The 18,093-nt window shown below is 45.3% G+C and overlaps 1 protein-coding gene across 1 annotated transcript in view; it reads right to left on the bottom strand.

Annotated features, from left to right (window-relative positions):
* LOC126541462 (prolow-density lipoprotein receptor-related protein 1-like) overlaps positions 1-18,093 on the bottom strand; it is a 230,185-nt gene that overhangs the window by 192,020 nt on the left and 20,072 nt on the right. Inside the window, 7 exon segments of the mRNA XM_050188197.3 lie at positions 1,241-1,372; positions 3,791-3,965; positions 5,240-5,465; positions 7,075-7,237; positions 7,988-8,087; positions 10,368-10,525; positions 16,108-16,195. Of these exon segments, the coding sequence (XP_050044154.2) occupies positions 1,241-1,372; positions 3,791-3,965; positions 5,240-5,465; positions 7,075-7,237; positions 7,988-8,087; positions 10,368-10,525; positions 16,108-16,195 (1,042 nt within the window).

Raw genomic sequence — 18,093 nt, forward strand, 5'->3', positions numbered from 1 at the left:
GTATATAAATGACTTGCCCATGCATGTTTCCTGTAACATCCGCATGTTAGTCAATGACTGCGTTGCGTAACGCACAGTTACTAACACATCCAATCAGCTAGCTCTCCAAAATGACTTGACCTATGTACAAGACTAGTGCAGCCAATGGCTCATGGAACTTATCCCTGAAAAATGCAAACATGAGTCATTTCACCGCGTACGCAACCCCCTTTCCTTCCCTTACTTAATCTCTGGCGTCGCAGTAGAATTCACCAGTTCTTATAAATACACGGGCGCAACCTTGTGTGAAGACCTAACCTGGAATGCGCATGTCACAAACATCCTATCATTAGCTAACAGAACCCTTGGTTCTTTAATATGGCACTTTTACCATGCACCACCAAATGTAAAACTCCTCGCATACACATCCCTGGTATGAACAAAACTAGAATATGCATCCTCTATCTGGAGCCCTAACCAAATCTATCTGATAACTTCAATAGAATCACTACAGAATTGAGCCACTAGATTCATTCATTTGTGCTATTCATACAATACCAGCACATCATATTTAAAAGCGAAATCCGGTCTAATAAATCTTGCTTGCCATCATTGAATCACCAGTATGTGTTTGTTCCAAAAATTTTTTTTCAGCTCACTTTGTATTCCGCCCTACATCAGCCCTCAGGCATGCATTTCACTTTACATTGGTCATCCCCTGCAAGTTGCCCGTCCACATGCTCATACTATATTTGTTGCATCATTCTTTACTTGCTCAGCTATAGACTGGAATGGCATTCCACAAACATCGCTGCAACTACCTGTCCACCTACATTTTCTGATTGTATAACTGCCATATCTAACCAATAATTTTTTTTGTATATGCGATTACTTATGCCTGCACCCATCCCTTATGTAATATCCCCACATTGGGGGTCTTTAAGGTAATGTGATGTGAAGTGATGTCATTTTTTTGCTCTGAATAGCCAAAACACATGCATCTTTCACAGACACATGCATCACTTTCACAGTGTCTCCTGTTCTTCTGGTCTAGATGGGAATTCTGCTTAAAGTACTGCTACGAAACAGGGAAATAATTGTGCCAAAGAATGGCAAAAAAACAGGTTGACTAGCATGGCACACAAGGCAGTCACTACAGCCTGGTCAAGTAGGCTTTAGCAGTAACATTACAAAGTGCAAGATTGACTGGAGCCCTGGCTCAAGACCTAAAAAAAAGGTGCCCTCAGATGGCAGTGCTCACCAACGCAACGCCCTAGGTCCACGAGGCGAAAACCGGGGCGGCAGATGCACTGAGCTGTCAGTGTTCCTTTTATGGTTGATGGAATGCACAGGTGCTCACAGTTGCCATTGTTTTGGCTGCAAGGATGCTCCCCTGGCAAAAAAAAAAAGGAAACGAATGTATGTTTTTATACTATACATATGATAGCCACTGGCTTAGCAACACATGCCGAACAAAACGAATGTAGAAACAATACAGCTGGCGCATTGACAATGACTCTCAGTCTTCAGATACAAAAAGAAAAACTTTGTCCTGCCAAAATTGTTCCTACTAAAATATCTAGTGCGATTCAGTGAACCATTGATTCTGACAGGTTCATCACCTACCACCTGCATCCTTAGCTGATGAATCAGATTCGATGAATACTATAACAAGTGATCAGATTAAAGAAGTACGCCAAAATTTCCTGAATGAAAAAAATGCTTGGCTGCTCCCTTTCATAGTTGCACAAGCATTTGTTGGCTATGCTACTAGAAATTGTAAATGCTTGTTTCACATGGCAATTTTCAATATCGAAGTGCACGAAAGGAGACAAAGCTAAGCTTTTTATTTTTGAAAGGCAACAGGAAACCACTGCTCACCAGGTGGCACGCCTAAAACTGACACACGGCCCCTCCTAACAAGCTGGCTGAAAAACCCGTAGTAGGACAGGGCTACTACGCCATGTTGAGACACATGTGAAACATCCCATGATGCAACTGTGGCTATCTCTGTTTCTGTTCAATGTGCTTTGTTCTCTCAAACTTTGCAGGGCAGAACGTTGTGTTCAAGAGCAGTGCCCAAGACAGCAGATCGGGAGCCTTCATTTGGTTGCAGACTGGTGCAGCGGGCAAGCAGTGGTGCCAACGATTGTTTTCCTTCAGGCCTACGGATCCACCAATGTCATGTTCATGGAGGGGTACCTTCACAAGTGTATGCTGTCGAAGAGACACAAGTTCTGCTCTGTGATGTATCTTTAAGGTGTGGAAGAAACAGTGCATTATAGCAGCACCGATTCCGAGGTTGCAGCAGAGTTCCACTCGCAAGTTAAACAAACTTCATACAACATGAAAGTACACGTAGGTTCAGGTTGAGCATGCAAAGCTCCACTCAGGCTGCAGTGTGTGTATTATGTTGCAGCTTTAAATCAAATTAGTTTCTCAGAGTAAATGAGGATGCATTTGGCATAGTGGCAGCTGTTTTGAGCGGGCACATCACCTTTATTTACGTAATCGGCAGTTATAGTTTTCATACTGTGTTAGATGCCAGTGAGAAGCTGTTTCATTTCATGCTTTTCAGTGCAATGTTTTGAAGAGTATCCGCCTACTAGAAGCACATCACTTATGTAATCGGTAGTTACAGCTTTCCTAGTGCGTTAGCTCAGAAGCAAGATGTTATTTCATTCCGAGTTACTTTTTTCAATGTCTTCCTTTTTTTTTCCCTGATACCTACTAAAGGTACATGTCACTCCAACGTAATCGGTAGTTACAGCCGTCGTGGTGTGTTAACTCTCAGGTGAGATGCTGTCGCTTTTCCCGCCTTTTCCTTGCAATGTTTTGAACATTATCAGCCAACTAAATGCACGTTTCACTTCTTCGAAGCTGACGACGAAGCATGAAGAGTCCACAACAAGCTGCACCTGTGTCAGCGATGTAACTCATCGTTATCAACAGATCAATTGCAAACATGTGGTCAGCCGTCGTCTAAGCCTGACACTTCAAAGAGCGAATTTTTGAGGGACTTTTTGGGGGTAAGCTTGACAGGTGACCATGCTGTGTATTGAATAAACACAGTGTGTTTAATGCTTTGCCTACATGGTTTTCTCCAGCAGTCCCTTATTCGTGACCCATATAGAGCTGTCTATGTGACAACATGCTATGAAATGGGTAATTTTTAGCATCATTTTACACAACTTACGCTGCTATATGCTTGCTTGTGTGCTCCTAAATTAAACACCAGGTTTTATGTTAAACAATTATTTGTTGTGTTTTACAGAGTACCAACCAACCACACTCGTCTGACGGCCTGGACCCAGCATTGCCGCTGCTCCTCTTACAGCTTTGACGGGAATAAATAAAAGGAAATGGTGTCGATGTATTCCTCTCCATGATCACACTTGTATATGTAACAGTACCTGCAGTTCTTGCCTTGTATTTTTGTTTTTCTTGTTTTATTATTATTATTATTATTATTATTATTATTATTATTATTATTATTATTATTATTATTATTATTATTATTATTTGGGGAAGGGGCACTCTTCTGCACAGTAAGCAACAGCAGCCATTACTATCCTACTACGAAGTTGAACTACTGGCCACCGGGGTGGCACAACATGTCGAATGAAACTCCAGCGCAGGATCGCTATAGTGGCATGACCGATGCTGTCAGGATTACAAGGTCCCACACTACATATAAATAAAGCACTTTAAGCTGACGTATTATTTTTATAGAGCAATTCTCTAACAGTAAGCCAAGCAATCTCACTGTAATTTATGCGCTTTTACGGCAGGATGACAGACAAGCACTCACGGTACGGTTTCCGTTGACGGTGGTAAACATGAATGGAGAACGGCCTTGTCAGGTTGGCTTTCACGGTGCGGATGTCGCTTTGATTGTATTTGTGCACAACCACCACGGAATTGCTGTGCCAACTTGTCACGTACAGGTAGTTTTCAAACACCGTGATGCCATACAGGTTGCGCATCTACACCAAGAAATACAGTCTGTATGAGGGATTTACATATCGATGTTGCATGCATGCCCTTAAATATAGTATAGCAGTGCTGTTGTTCATCCATCAATTACTTCCAAAACGCCCCAAGGGCATCACAGAAAGGGGGTAAGGAAAAGGGTGGCTCACACAAAAAGCCGAAAAATAAAAGGTTATATAAAACAGGGGAGGCCGTATATAGATAGATAGACAGTATATAGTACATTTCACAAGCTCAATGGTGCTGGGCAGCTTATTCCCCATAGTAATTACATGAAGAAAACAAACAAACAAAAGAAATCAGTGCAGAATTGTACGTCTTAAATTTTATTCTCACAGTTGACTTTTCTAGCAACTACAGTTGACTTCCATTAATTCAACCCTGACGGTATCGATGAAAATGATAGAATTATCCGGCGGGTTGAAATAAACAAGATGTAGAAAAAAAATGACAAAACACATCGCTGATTCATTTGGCAGTATTTGCCCGACACTGATCTGCCCCCGAACCAAATGCTCATCTACTTTCTGTGTGTCCAAAGTAGAAAACTAATGTAGAAATGACCTTAAAGCTCCTAAACAAAGTAGAAATCACCCACACAAACGATTTTTTAGCAAGAAAAATAGCCAAGGGTTCAGTATGTGTTGCACAATGACAACCAGTTTCGCCACAGTACATTCGTGTTTATGAGGTAAAGCATACGAACACTACAAAGGTGGTTTGGGTTTTTTATCCAATTGCACCGCGCAGGCATTTTTCAGCCCAATAAGGCACGCATTAGAATCAGGTAAGTACCATAATCAGACATTGCGAGCTACGGTTATTGGTTGAAAATCCTCCTAGGGCAGGCAGAAAATAGAGAGATGACATGTGTTCAACGCCTTCACTGTCCCCTAAGCTCCGCAAGACAGACGTTGCCACTAAAGGGGTCGCTATTGGGGTCACCATGGAGGACAGGCACGTACGTGCTGACTGGTCAAGTTCGAATTATCCAGCGAAGGCCAATTTTAGAATCGAAATAACGAAAGTTTGGGCCCATAGAAATGTGCGGGCACCGGCTAGGACCTGCGGTCAGGATTGAATTAATCGAAAAATCGAATTCATTGGAGTCGAATTAACGGAAGTCTACTGTATAAGAAGAACAGTTATGGGCACTGCAAATGTGTTTCTCTACATCAACAAAGGCAACGTTATTAGGATGATAAATGAGATTCAAACATAAGTTCATAATTAACAAAAGCAGACAAGAGAAAACAAAATGGCTTACGGGAGCCCCGCGGAAGACGGTGGTACGCCTTGAACCATCGTAGCTGATGCGTTCCACCATGTCAAGGTAAGTGTCAACCCAGTAGACCTCTTCCCTGGGCAAGTCAACAGCAATGCCAAAAGGATAGACAATCTTCTGCTCCACGAGCTTGGTCCGCTCGGTGCCATCCAAGTGAGCGCGCTCCAACACCGGCGCTGCACTGCCCCACTCCGTGACAAACATGAACCTGACAATCAGGGAAGGCACAGAGAATTTAAAAAAATAAATAAATAAACCTGAGACTGCAACGACTGTGTTCAGTACTTGTACTCATTTACTGCGACAACAAAAAGAAATCACGTTCCTTTAAGTTCCATGCAATTTTGTTCAAGTCTTGTTCAGTGCCCCCAATTGTCTGCAATTTCTACACCCTTCCAATGAGAGAGATCCTCTAGACTTAAGAGTGAAAATGCTTGGCACTGGCTTACAGCCTCTGTATCCTTCTCTCACATTGAACCTCCTTTTCCTTCCTCAGTTTATGTAGACTGTTCTGTGCACTGTGCTGAGCAGCTCCAGCGTTCCCCTTATAGGAAGGTTTGACTTTATCGAGTCTCCCGACGTTCGTCTTCTCTGCACAACTCCTGCATTTCCTGATTTTTGGCTTCCCCACATGATGTGGCGATGGCAGGCTCATTACACAATGTTGTAGTTACTCAGCTTCATGGAAGGCTTTCTGTTAACCCCTGGAGCATGGTGTTCGCCCATGGGCGAACACAATCACTCTTACACGCTGTGGTTTGCAGGAGCTCATCCGTGAACGACACGGGCCTATGGGCAAAGCTTCGCTCAGTATCCTTGCAAGGCGAGTCAATTCCTCAACGTAGTCTTATTGAGGAGTTAATACTCATACTTTGGCTAGCTGGCATTTTTGTATTCAAAGCTCAACGAAAGCCCTTTCGTATGTTTTCACAACTGTTTTGTCGTTTGCTTTGTTTCCAAGAACATGTAACCACATTCCCTCCAACTGAGCAGTAGTTGCCACTGAGCTTCGATGGCCGAGCTATTGCAACTCATGTGCATGGATGGACAGACGGGACACAGAGATTATACTTCCCTTCTCAAAACTGCTGACCCAGTAAAACAAGGTGACTATGTGCCCACAGCAGCATAGTTGCAGAAGCTACAAAGGAGTATCGTGCTATATTTTGGTGGACAACAATCTTACCTTGCACAGACCTTCTTCCACTATGCGAGCTTCCACAGAACTGATCTGCAACATTATGCCCAGTAAGCTTGCACTGCTTTGTATGATATCGGCTGAAGTAAGCATCTGCAGATGCAAACGAGCAATCTCCTTTCGAGACGAAGAAAAACTTGAACAGTGATGCCTCTAGTCAGAGTAGTCTTCGTTTGTGTAAGTGGTGCTCTCCAGGGGTAAAAAAAAAAATGGAGTGACAAAATTCTCCTCTTTCCTATCCAGCATTTCACTTCTTGCTTATTGACCTTTTATATATTCATTCGCCTTGGTGATGGTTAATGGATAAACTTCACATTGCAGCATCAGCCAGCCATTCTAATGAGCATTCAAGAGGCCAGGCACAGTATTGTCTGTGCACAGTATTCTTTACTGCAGCATTGCCAGAGTAACTGACAGGCAGACTCTTCGACTGGTAATCCATGGGTCTGAAGTAGGAATACTTGCAGGGCCCTGAGATTTCCTTCTTTATAAAATTCTGGCAAAGCATACTGTGATTTCAATGACGGACACTGGCAGCAGCCGAACATAAAAACAACTAGGCAGTGATCCCATAACAGCTATCACTGTAAAAGAGATAGAGAGAGAAACTAAGACTGACCCTTTGTAAGGGTCCAGGGCAATGCCACGGGGTTTGCTCAGTCCAACGTCGATCACTGTGACGCACACAGAAAGCGAGGCATTGCAAAGAAATATGGTCTCCCGCACATCGTCCAGGAAGTACCAGTTGCCAGACACCCAATCCAGCGCCATTTGATTGACAGCTGAAGAAAAAAAAAACAGCCCACTGAATTATCACAAAATGGAGAAACGTATATTCAAACGTTGCAGACAACACAAGCTACATAAGTGCACATTGAGATGCTGTGAATGAAAATTTACGGATACTGAAATTTAGTCATATGGTCTGTCGCTTTCCTTGTACTATACCAGAAACACTTCAGGCATAGTAACATCTATGGAAGCTTTATAGTGGTAACTGCACCAATTTTTCCTCTAGGTATCAATATCAGACCACGGCAAATTTGTAGAAGCAGTACCTTAGTCTTCGAGCCAGACGTCATCATGCCGTGTGAATGTTATTTCATGTGAATACAACGAAGGAAAAAAAAAAAGTTGTTTTCCAAACCATCACGGCTGTTTCTGAAATGGATGGTACTGAACTGTCAGCTTTTATCTTCCTATCTGGCAAGCACTTTACACCGTTTAAGGAAATGCATCATAACACATGCTTTGCATATCAAAGCTTCTCAAAGAGCTTTTCGTGTAGGGCAATTTCACCTTAAAATTCGGGTCAGAATGTTATATAGTGCAGAGATGAAATAAGCTCAATGCCAGTACAGTGATAGGATTTGCATATGCAGTGTCAGTAGCCTCCTGAATAATAAGAAGCTAAATAAAGGTAATTATTTCTAATACTGGCTAACAGGGAAACAAAGCGCTACCATCATTGTATGTTGTAGTGAAAGCAGGTCACTGCATTTATTTAAGAAAGGTGAGGAATCCCAACTTACTAGTCAATGAAAAAGAATCTTTCAGCTTCAAGTTCCACCGCACGTCCAATTGGGAGACAAGAGCACACTGCAGGACCGTCTCATTTCCTTCATGGTTAATCTGTACAATGTGAAAAGCTGATTAACTACCAGCCTAGCAAATCTGTGCCACAAAGCAGAGTCATCATATCTCAAAAACACTAACTGAAAAGTGAGACATATGCAATGCAAATATATAAATGCTTCCTCACATTATCTTGATGCACGGCCAATGTTGAACACTTTCATTAAGAAATGCATGGGATCATGAAATATCTTCATGGTACAGGGCGCTTCGATATAATAATCCCATATATATAAAGCCCCTCTATAATTAGTAGCTATAAGTGTGCTCAAAGAAGCAAATTTTATTAGAAGTAGGTTTAGCAAACATAAAGCGAAAAAACAATTTTCCCGGACACTTCACTTGAGAAAGCAATCTGCTGCTCCTGAACTGATGCAGTTAAGGCTAATACTATGCTTAGCCAGATGTCTTGACAATGACAAGGGGCGCAGAAAATCAGAAATTACTAATGACTCAGAAGCCATCACCACTCACATTCTCGTTACCGAATTCTCATCACCGCCCACTAGGACACCTTTCAAGCTTCCTGAACCCTTTAAATGGCATGGACGAGCCTTAGTCAGTTACAATTTTTTTTAACATACATGGTTCTTGTTATTTCGTATTTTCAGACCTAAGTTGTGAATTTGCTGCCCCCATGTTATATATACGGTAGAACCTCATTCATAGTTTTTATAAAAATAAAAACAGGAAAAGATATACGAACCAAGAAAATGTATGATCCAAAGTCACTAAAAGACTTGACAGACGAAACTGTAGCTGACATCTACGTAATGCAAAGCGTTGCACGAATCGTTGCAGCTGCAGACGCCAATGCGCACCAAGCTGGCGGGGCCTGACCGGCCTGACAAAAGCTGCATTGGCCTTTTTGCAGCTTCGGCAGACTTATGTTTGCGCTACTCGAATTCAGCCTGTGTCAGGAGCTTTTCTGAGCGGGACACTTCTGAGGGAAATTTTGATGTGCCCACTCGTCATGAATCTTTGCAGCACGAGATGCCAAAGCGTACAGAGCTGGTGGGGCCAGAAACGAATGTTGTTTTCCTATTGCGTAGCGTTTTAAGACAGTGGTGGGAAACGGAAGCAAAATTGAGCTGGTTGGTGATGCCGGAATACAATGCATGCTATGCGGCAATGGCGGCGCATTTGGGTTAGCCCTTATTAAAAGCATGCAGTCTGCTTCCAACAGCACTATGTCCCACACGCTGTCACAACAGGGGAAGATGATTATCGCAGCAAGGTTGGTGGTGATAGCTGTGAATACAGCATGCGATGACCCGACCAGGGAGGAAATTTGCTGGTACCGGACTAAGAAACCGAGTGGGCGCCAGCATTTTCATGTGAGGCGGGCAGGTGACTTTTGTGGGGAAGCTGCTGTGGTGGGCAGCTACGGTTTTCATCACGTGCACCTCGCGTCTTTTCTTGTTTACATGGGATCTAGCAGACGAAAAACATATCATACGATCGCAGTTTGGCAATGTATTAGACACTGGCGCCACAAGATAGTGGTTTCTGGGAACGTAGGAGCCGGTTAAAAAGAAACGGAAATGTATTGGGTCATTTTTTATGTTCTCAATAGCGAACGTTGGTGCCGGCAAATCGTACTTAATGGGACTGTATCAACGACGCTCTATTATATTTCAAATCAGCAAAACATTTGCTATCCAGATGTGCAATAAAAAGAAAATAATTTTGTGAAAGCTTTCTTGGATTTTTTGCGAACACTCTTTTCATGGCAACGACTTAAATTATCACTAGCATTTCTCACTTGTGAACTTGTGGACTTAGTCTGTCAAAGCTACAAGTGACACGGAGCACAAACGCGCATTGGCATGGCAGCTGAAAACCCTGCACACTGCTGTGCAACTTATGCGTAGTCAATGCTAAATCATACAACATAAGGAATTCTCAGGTGTTTTCACACACATGTTACTAAAACACCAAAATGTGATCATGAACATGTAGACTTTTGCATTACAGGCAAATCCATTTCAAAATTTACAATGAAGTATTCGTAATGCAGAGAGAAACATTTACAATATATTGAGAAAGCAGGAAACTAGCTAGGGCACGTTTTTCTTATTATACCATAACAGTCATCTTATAGAAAAGGTGCTGTTTGCAGAGGCATTCAAAAGCTTAACTCCTAGTCCTGGCATTGAGCAGCAGATTACAACTTCCCTTACGGGCATTTTCAAATGTTAAAGCAAAAACCAACTCCAGAATTTATATAGCAAACGCATTTCCCACATTTGCATGCTGAAACAAAATGTGCCATACCCAGCACACAGTCTTGTTCATATGGTTAAAATCCATGGCAAGGCTTTCTTTGACTGGAGCGATGCTGCTGTTGCCGCCAACAGGGGAACCGTCCAGGTGAATGTGTTGAATGTTAATAGAATTGGCAAAAAGGAGCGTGGCTTCTTCATCTTCTGGGACTGAAAAGAGGAAAACACGAAATGGCTCGGAGAAAAAAAAACAGACACAATAGAACCTCATTTGTATGTTCCACGTCATAGCATTATGACTTAACAACAGCCCCACAACAATAGCCCCACAACAATAGCCCTACAACAATAGCCCTACTGGCATATCCTACCATTTAGCTTCTTTGCTTATGTAAAAAAAAAAAAAAAAGAAGTCTGGTGCATGCAGCCAGCAAAAGCATGGCCTTCGAGATCGGTTGGTGTTACTCGGAGGGCGCCGTCGTTGGGGCGTAGATTCGAACACCTACAATTATTGTAAAAACAATTCAACACTTCATAAAACGTGAACCGCAGAAACATCGCCTTGATAAACAAGATATTACTTACTGCTACAGCCGCACTTGTCGTGTGCTTCCTACCAATGCCAGCACAACTACATCCTCAGTGCAGATCGGAAAATTTTGATAAAAAATGTTTCACGTGTTTTCCGCTTTACCACTGCATGATTGGACATTCAGACCAGTAAGCTTTCCATTGCACTAAAAAGAACGGGTACCATAAATATCGGTTCTCGGTCCATTTAAAGCCCGAAAGACAAGTTTGATGAGATAAACAATTACTTAAAGGGCAACTCTGGCAATTTTTCGATGTCGATGGATGTCGATGAAATTCGCTGGGTACTGTGGGGATGCGCGACCCTCGCGCCTCCCCTGATGTTTTCCCGCATAGCGCATCCCCTGATATGCTGTTTCTCCCGCACGGCTCGCGTGGCCTGGCGCCCGCGGCGCTCGGAGTGGTACAAGCGCGGTGTGAGAGATGGCGCCACCGTCGCGGCGGGGTTACTCGGGCGCCGAGGGACAGGCGCTTGCTCTTTCCCGGCGGGTCGGCGAACAGCGCCGGACGTACCGCGCGCGCGTGCCAATCCATGGTTCTGCGAGACCGTCTCGCGTGGCCGCCTTGGACACCGTTGGCGTGACTGTACACGCGAACCACCAGGCGTTGGGATCCAGCATGGGGCGAACATATTCGCTCGCTTTGCGGTCGTGGTGAGTCGGACTTCTAGATTTGTCGCGCGCCCATCGGCATGTTTTGGGGATAGCAACTCGGCTGGCTAGCAGGCATTGATCTATGAAAGGTGCAATAAATGCCCTTGTGATTGTTTGCACTACTGTGTACTGTCGTTCCTTTGTCCCAAGAGTACGGAGGAGAAACTCGTATCTTCCCACATCTGGCTGCCCAACGTGGACCTCTTGGGGCATCGGACGATAGATTTAACAGTTTTGCTTCGTTCGAGACCTTTGTTTGAACCGAAGCGTAGGGCTAGCGTGGATTTTGATCGCTAGCGTTGGCGGCGTGCTTTCTTGAGCGAGGCGGCGGTGGCTGTAGTGTGTTTGAACACGTCAACATGCTAAGCCTTTTCGCAAGTGTTTTCTTTAATGACATTCGTCAGTACGAGAGCCACGTGGTCTGCATCCTGGGAGAGCGAGGCTGAGCGCCCGCGGAGCAGTGACAAGCCTGAAGCGAGTGAGTACGGAAGCCTCGTGGGTGGTCCGAATTTCTTATGTAAATAGCTTCTTCTATCTCTTTGACTCGGATGAAGTCGCGGCTCTGGGAGCCGGGTGGCCGCGGGCCACGGGTGCCACGACGGGCTGACTGGTATTGCGGCCTGGCACCGGGCGCTCCGACACCGTCTGGGACGGTGGGCGCCGTCAACTCGGATGCTGTGTGCACCGAGCGGAGTAGGACCACCTCACAGAGCTAACGTCTCCTCGCGGCTGCCTGTTTTGCGCCCATTTTGGGTGTTGTTTTTGGATGCCGGTTGTTGTCAGAGTAGCGACGATTTAGGCCTAAGGCTTTACGAAGCTGCCTGTCGCACGTGGAGGGACACAACCTGGTGGACCGTGGCGTTGAGGCGTTGCAATTTGCTTCCCTCATTCTATTTAGCCTCGCACGAATTGAAATTACTCGTTCGACTCAAGAAAGCGAGCTTCGTTCACGTGAACTTAGCATCTGAGTAGCTGCCCGATCTTTTACTAGCCGAGTTGAACATCGTACCACGTGGGCGATGCGCATGCAGAATTCCTCTCCCTTGCACTACTGTAGTGTTTGCCGAGTGTGTTGAGTCTACGCAGCGTCATTGGAGTCACCCCGGGCGATGGTGATGCTGTGGCCAGTTCGGCGCAGCGACTTCGGCGGCCTCCTGCATCCAGCTCACAACCCTCGGCGGCGGACAAAGGAGCCAGCGGTCACCGACAGCTACGGCGGCTCCTGCCAGCAGGGCGCGTCGGCGCGAGCGACGCTTGCTCGTACCGACTGCTGCGTCGTCGTCTCCGGAGTCCTGGCCTGGGATCGTGCCGTCGGGTCGCAAAGCTGCTGCTGTGACCGGCGGACGCCAGCGGTGTCCCCAAGGACAGTCGGCTCACATGTTATGGACAGCGTGTGGACATTTCCCCGGCGCGGCCACTGTTGCATGTACCACCTTGTTCGCGAAGCACGTGTTGATGTTAGACCGTGTCACATGTTTCGCCGGAATAAGAAGTGATTTAAGGTTGGGGGGATGTGGGGATGCGCGACCCTCGCGCCTCCCCTGATGTTTTCCCGCATAGCGCATCCCCTGATATGCTGTTTCTCCCGCACGGCTCGCGTGGCCTGGCGCCCGCGGCGCTCGGAGTGGTACAAGCGCGGTGTGAGAGATGGCGCCACCGTCGCGGCGGGGTTACTCGGGCGCCGAGGGACAGGCGCTTGCTCTTTCCCGGCGGGTCGGCGAACAGCGCCGGACGTACCGCGCGCGCGTGCCAATCCATGGTTCTGCGAGACCGTCTCGCGTGGCCGCCTTGGACACCGTTGGCGTGACTGTACACGCGAACCACCAGGCGTTGGGATCCAGCATGGGGCGAACATATTCGCTCGCTTTGCGGTCGTGGTGAGTCGGACTTCTAGATTTGTCGCGCGCCCATCGGCATGTTTTGGGGATAGCAACTCGGCTGGCTAGCAGGCATTGATCTATGAAAGGTGCAATAAATGCCCTTGTGATTGTTTGCACTACTGTGTACTGTCGTTCCTTTGTCCCAAGAGTACGGAGGAGAAACTCGTATCTTCCCACAGTACGTACATCTGAACACATCCGTCATGTCTTCAGAAAAGCAGGTTTGAGAGTTGCACAGATATTTTACAAATTAATTTAATTAATTGCCTCAAACACCCTACCTTGCCTCCTCCTCAGTTACAAGCCACATTGTGTATGACGTCAGGAGTGTTCCATGCAGAGCAAGGCGGGATCATCCAGACGACATCGAGAACGTTGAGGAGTCAACGATCGTGAGCTAGTGCATGGTGTGAGACGTTGCTGTCACGAGAAGTTGCGTTCCCTGTAGACGGGCAAGAGATGGGAGGCAAGTGGTGTTGCATTGTGGGCTGCACAAACTTAAGCCCTTGCCATCCATCCGTACACACAGTTTGAGCCGATGTCGATCGCGTTCAGCCAAGGTTAAGCCTATATGTCACAGTCACGTAGTTCACGCGTCTACTGCTGGTGGACCTGAGCGACTGACCTGAACCTAATTAAGCCATCAGGAGGAAGAAAACTCCTTCTGTAGTTCAGTTTTGACCATACGGATTTGAAATAAATGATTCCTCGTTTCGTACAGTGCACACACAAAAAGTTAGAAGTGACGACACAGCGCAGTATCAACATCGGTATGTTGCCATTTTCGACGGAAAGCTGCCTGCCGCACTCACCGGCACTACCCTGTGTACGCCCATGTTCGGCATTACCTACGAACATGGGCGTATTTTTACGTATTGTCATGCAGACTCATTATTTAGCTTCCGAGGTGCACTGCTTGGCTCATATCCCAAATGGGCAGCAAGCGTAGGCCTCTCCAATACAGCAGCGTAAACAACCGCCTCGTTCAGCTGCCCATGGTGTCAATACTGGCATAAACGTTTCCACAAGAAAACTACGCATTCTCTAAACGAACAATCATACATGCAAAGTTCTCATCTGTGTCCACATTGTGGAACATATTGCGTGCATGAAGAGAATATGAAGAATGATAAGTAGGCAGCATAACAACGCTCCCGTACTACAATTTCCCACTCGCTGTTATCGAACGTGTGCGGTTGCTCATATCAGCATGATTCAGAGTAATGCAACTGTGCTCACGCGTGTGAAATTTGATTTATATGTTCTGACATTAATTGATGTCGCCAGTGAGAGGCTAGCATTATATCTCAAGCGAACAACGAGTGGTTACTGTACCTGCCCATGTAAACAATACATTGTTTAGTGCTCTGGACTGTCAGCGGTGTACTTGCAGGATACAAATGCAGAAAGTCGTGCTCCACATCTTACAGTGAGCATGCGCTGTGCTTCCCTGAGAAGGGGCAAAACATCTAAAATAACAAGCAGCACGTATAAAATAAGCGGTTAGGGCCACCCTTGGTCTTCATGTTGCAGCATATGTAGCACATGGGCACTGGCTCTCGTGGTGGCGGGTCAAATGCGAACGGCGATTCGTGGCTATTGAATTCATCATAATCATAACCGTCAATATTTGACATATCCGAAGAGCTGGTGAAGCTGACATTGTCACCCGAACGTCCGGCGCGGTCACGATTCAGCCGAGCATCTGCTCTTTCCTGCCAGCGGGAGAGACTGGCATGCTTTGCATGCCTTCCCTGGTGGAGACACTCGTGACATCACATAAAGAGGTTCACTTGGGTGCTTGGTCAGGTTTCGGTTTCATTTTTGTGCTTTTTTGCCGATTTAAAATTATGTTCGAATTTGCAAAACAATTCTGCTATCAGACGCGTGACAGGGGGGTCTCGGGTACCTAAGTATTCTATTACCTTGACGTGGTCAAAAAATCGCCAGAGTTCCACTTTAAAACAATGTTGCCTATGCTTACCTTTGCGGTGTCCTGGCTCTAAGTGTGTCAACAGGCCAACATGGCAAGCAGTAAAGACAGCGGAAATGGGACAAATAATACAAACAGGACAAATATTGTATCACATGTCCCACTGTCTTTTATGTGGTATGTTAGGGCACATTCCTAAATGTGCAACTAAATTTGAAGCCTAATTAAGGAAAGGGCTCCTTATGACAACTGTCTTTCACTAATACTAATTTCATTGAGTAAAAAAGATATGTACTGCACATGTAACATATTTTAAAACATGTTGGGCCACAAGCACATGCTAGAAATCCTTCAGAATAAATTCGGAAGTTAGAGGGTTAAATAAGCATCACCTTGCAAATAAAACCAACCTCAGTACAGTCAAACCTTAATATAACGATGTTGCGTCCAGCAAGAAAATACTTTAGTTATATATCCAACATTTGTTATCAGCATATATATGTAACACATTGATATTGGCAAGAAACATGTCAGATTTACTTTGTTATATCCATGTTCATTACATTCAGCGTCAACTGTATCTTATAAAAGGAAAAGTGCTTCCATACTATGTCCTGTTCACATAAATTGACAAGCAAAGATAGAGCAATAACACAGCTTATTCTACAAAATTATCTCAGTGCATTGGACTACGAACATAAAAAGAAAAAATAACAAGGAGGAGCATTCACGCACCATTGATTCCAAAGCACTGGCTTCCAACAGCTTTGTATCCTTCAACACAGCTGCAGTTGTGCGAGCCCTTGGGTCCACTCGTGCAATTCTAATGAAAAAAAAAGAAAGTCGGATAAGAGGCAAGCGTTAAGTTTAAACACTTTCTCCTGCCTTGCAATTTCTGCCAAGTGCCGTATTAAAAAAAAGAACTTCATCAGGGAGACAATCTAGCCTGCCTGGCAGGACTCCATTCTATACGATGCACTACAGCACAGAAAAAAAATTATCACAGTTTCACCATAAAGGTGAAGCAATGAATGCAATAGCAACGTGTTAGAATATTATACGAAGTGTAAGACCCATAGCTGTAGTGGCACTATGAATTGAAGTAAACATAAGCCGACTAAGTAAAAACAAGCTGCTGTGCCAGGGGTCCTCTCTTTGAATTCTGCCATTGGACAATTTCATTTATGTTTATTAATTAAAACCAACATCTTTCTTAGCTACTTTACTACCACTTTTCCATATCGGGTATGTTTTGTGGGGACTGAGGAATGCGCCAGTGCCATTGCACGGGCATTCACCTGTTCTGCCCCCCATCCCTAAGTCTCACTCCCTTCCCACTCGCGACCGGTTGTCAGTGGTGGCGCTTCACTCGTGATGGTTTGCGGTGGGGGCGGAACACTGACGTCACATCGCGGCCATGTTCGACTGCCCACGGGGCAGCGTGAGTCTCTTATCTCCGGGATTTCATTGGGTACATACATGCTTCCTCTCGTTTGCCGACACCTTTGTGACTAGGACTTGAGCGCACGCATGGTGCCTTTACCTGTGCACGGAGCACGTACTTTGTGTTGATCCTTTACGGACGCTAAGCCAAAGAACGGGTGCCTAGTGCTTGCGCGAGGTCATACCACGCCGAGCCACACTTATCGGAGGCCCAAGCCAAAGGAGATTGCCTGAGCTCCCGCGAGTTGGCCCATTGCTTATCGCGAGAGCAAGTAGCATAGCCATCGGGACATTTCCTAGCAGCATGTCCCACCTTCATTGTGCCCTCGCAGCCACATGCTATAAGTAGCCGTCTGTATTCTTGCCCTTGGTGCATTACCCCTTTAGTTCCAGCGCCACCCTGGGACCGAGAATTTGTACAGTGTTGGGTGCCGCCGGAGACAATAAACGGTTTCTGTTAACTCAGGGCAATACTGTGTTTGTGTGTGCATCACTTGGTAGCCCCTTGCGGCCCGAGCTCGCGCGCAGCGGCGTGCTAGAGACGACGGGTGACGTGGCCCTGTGGCTTGCTAAGCACAAACCCGCAGTGGTCGGTACTCCTGTGAGACCCTAAGACCCTATGGTTTCAAACATCTTTCTGGGCTCATCCCAGAGGTAGTACACAGCTGCGCTAATAAAATTACATCATTTTCAGGTTTGAGCTCTGTTATTGTTTCGCACTTTCCATATTTAACAGATTATCTAAGATAAAAGGCATGTGCTGCCGGTGTTTTGTTTGATGACATTTGTTTGTGGGCTGCCATTCTCAAAATTCTGAGGAATAATATTGTCAAGAATGTAAGACCTGGCATGAGCAACTTTAGAGATAGAATGGTGTGGCAATGTAACCTGCATATACCGCATGTCATATAGCATGGTGTGGCATATAGCATACATACACGTAAATATCTACAGAACCTCACAGCGATGGCAAAAATTAGCTTGGAGTGTCCATATAATTGCCGTCACAATAAAAAAGCAAGTGTCCACCCTTGTATAAAGAGCATTTGAACATGACGCTTTGCACAGTAAAAGCGCGGGCTGATGGTTTGTAACACTTAACTTTTTCCCTACCATGGGGAAAATAGGTGTTTTTTGTTGGTTACGTCAGAATTATTGTTCTGAAGGAACTACTGCACTCATTATTTTATGTAATACATAAATAAATATCAGAATGAATGCACTTTTCACGCATAAAAGTTTTATTAATGAGATGTACAACATAAAAAAGATATAAAT

This window comes from Dermacentor andersoni, chromosome 2 (genome assembly GCF_023375885.2).
Source record: "Dermacentor andersoni chromosome 2, qqDerAnde1_hic_scaffold, whole genome shotgun sequence".
Taxonomy (NCBI): Eukaryota; Metazoa; Arthropoda; class Arachnida; order Ixodida; family Ixodidae; genus Dermacentor; species Dermacentor andersoni.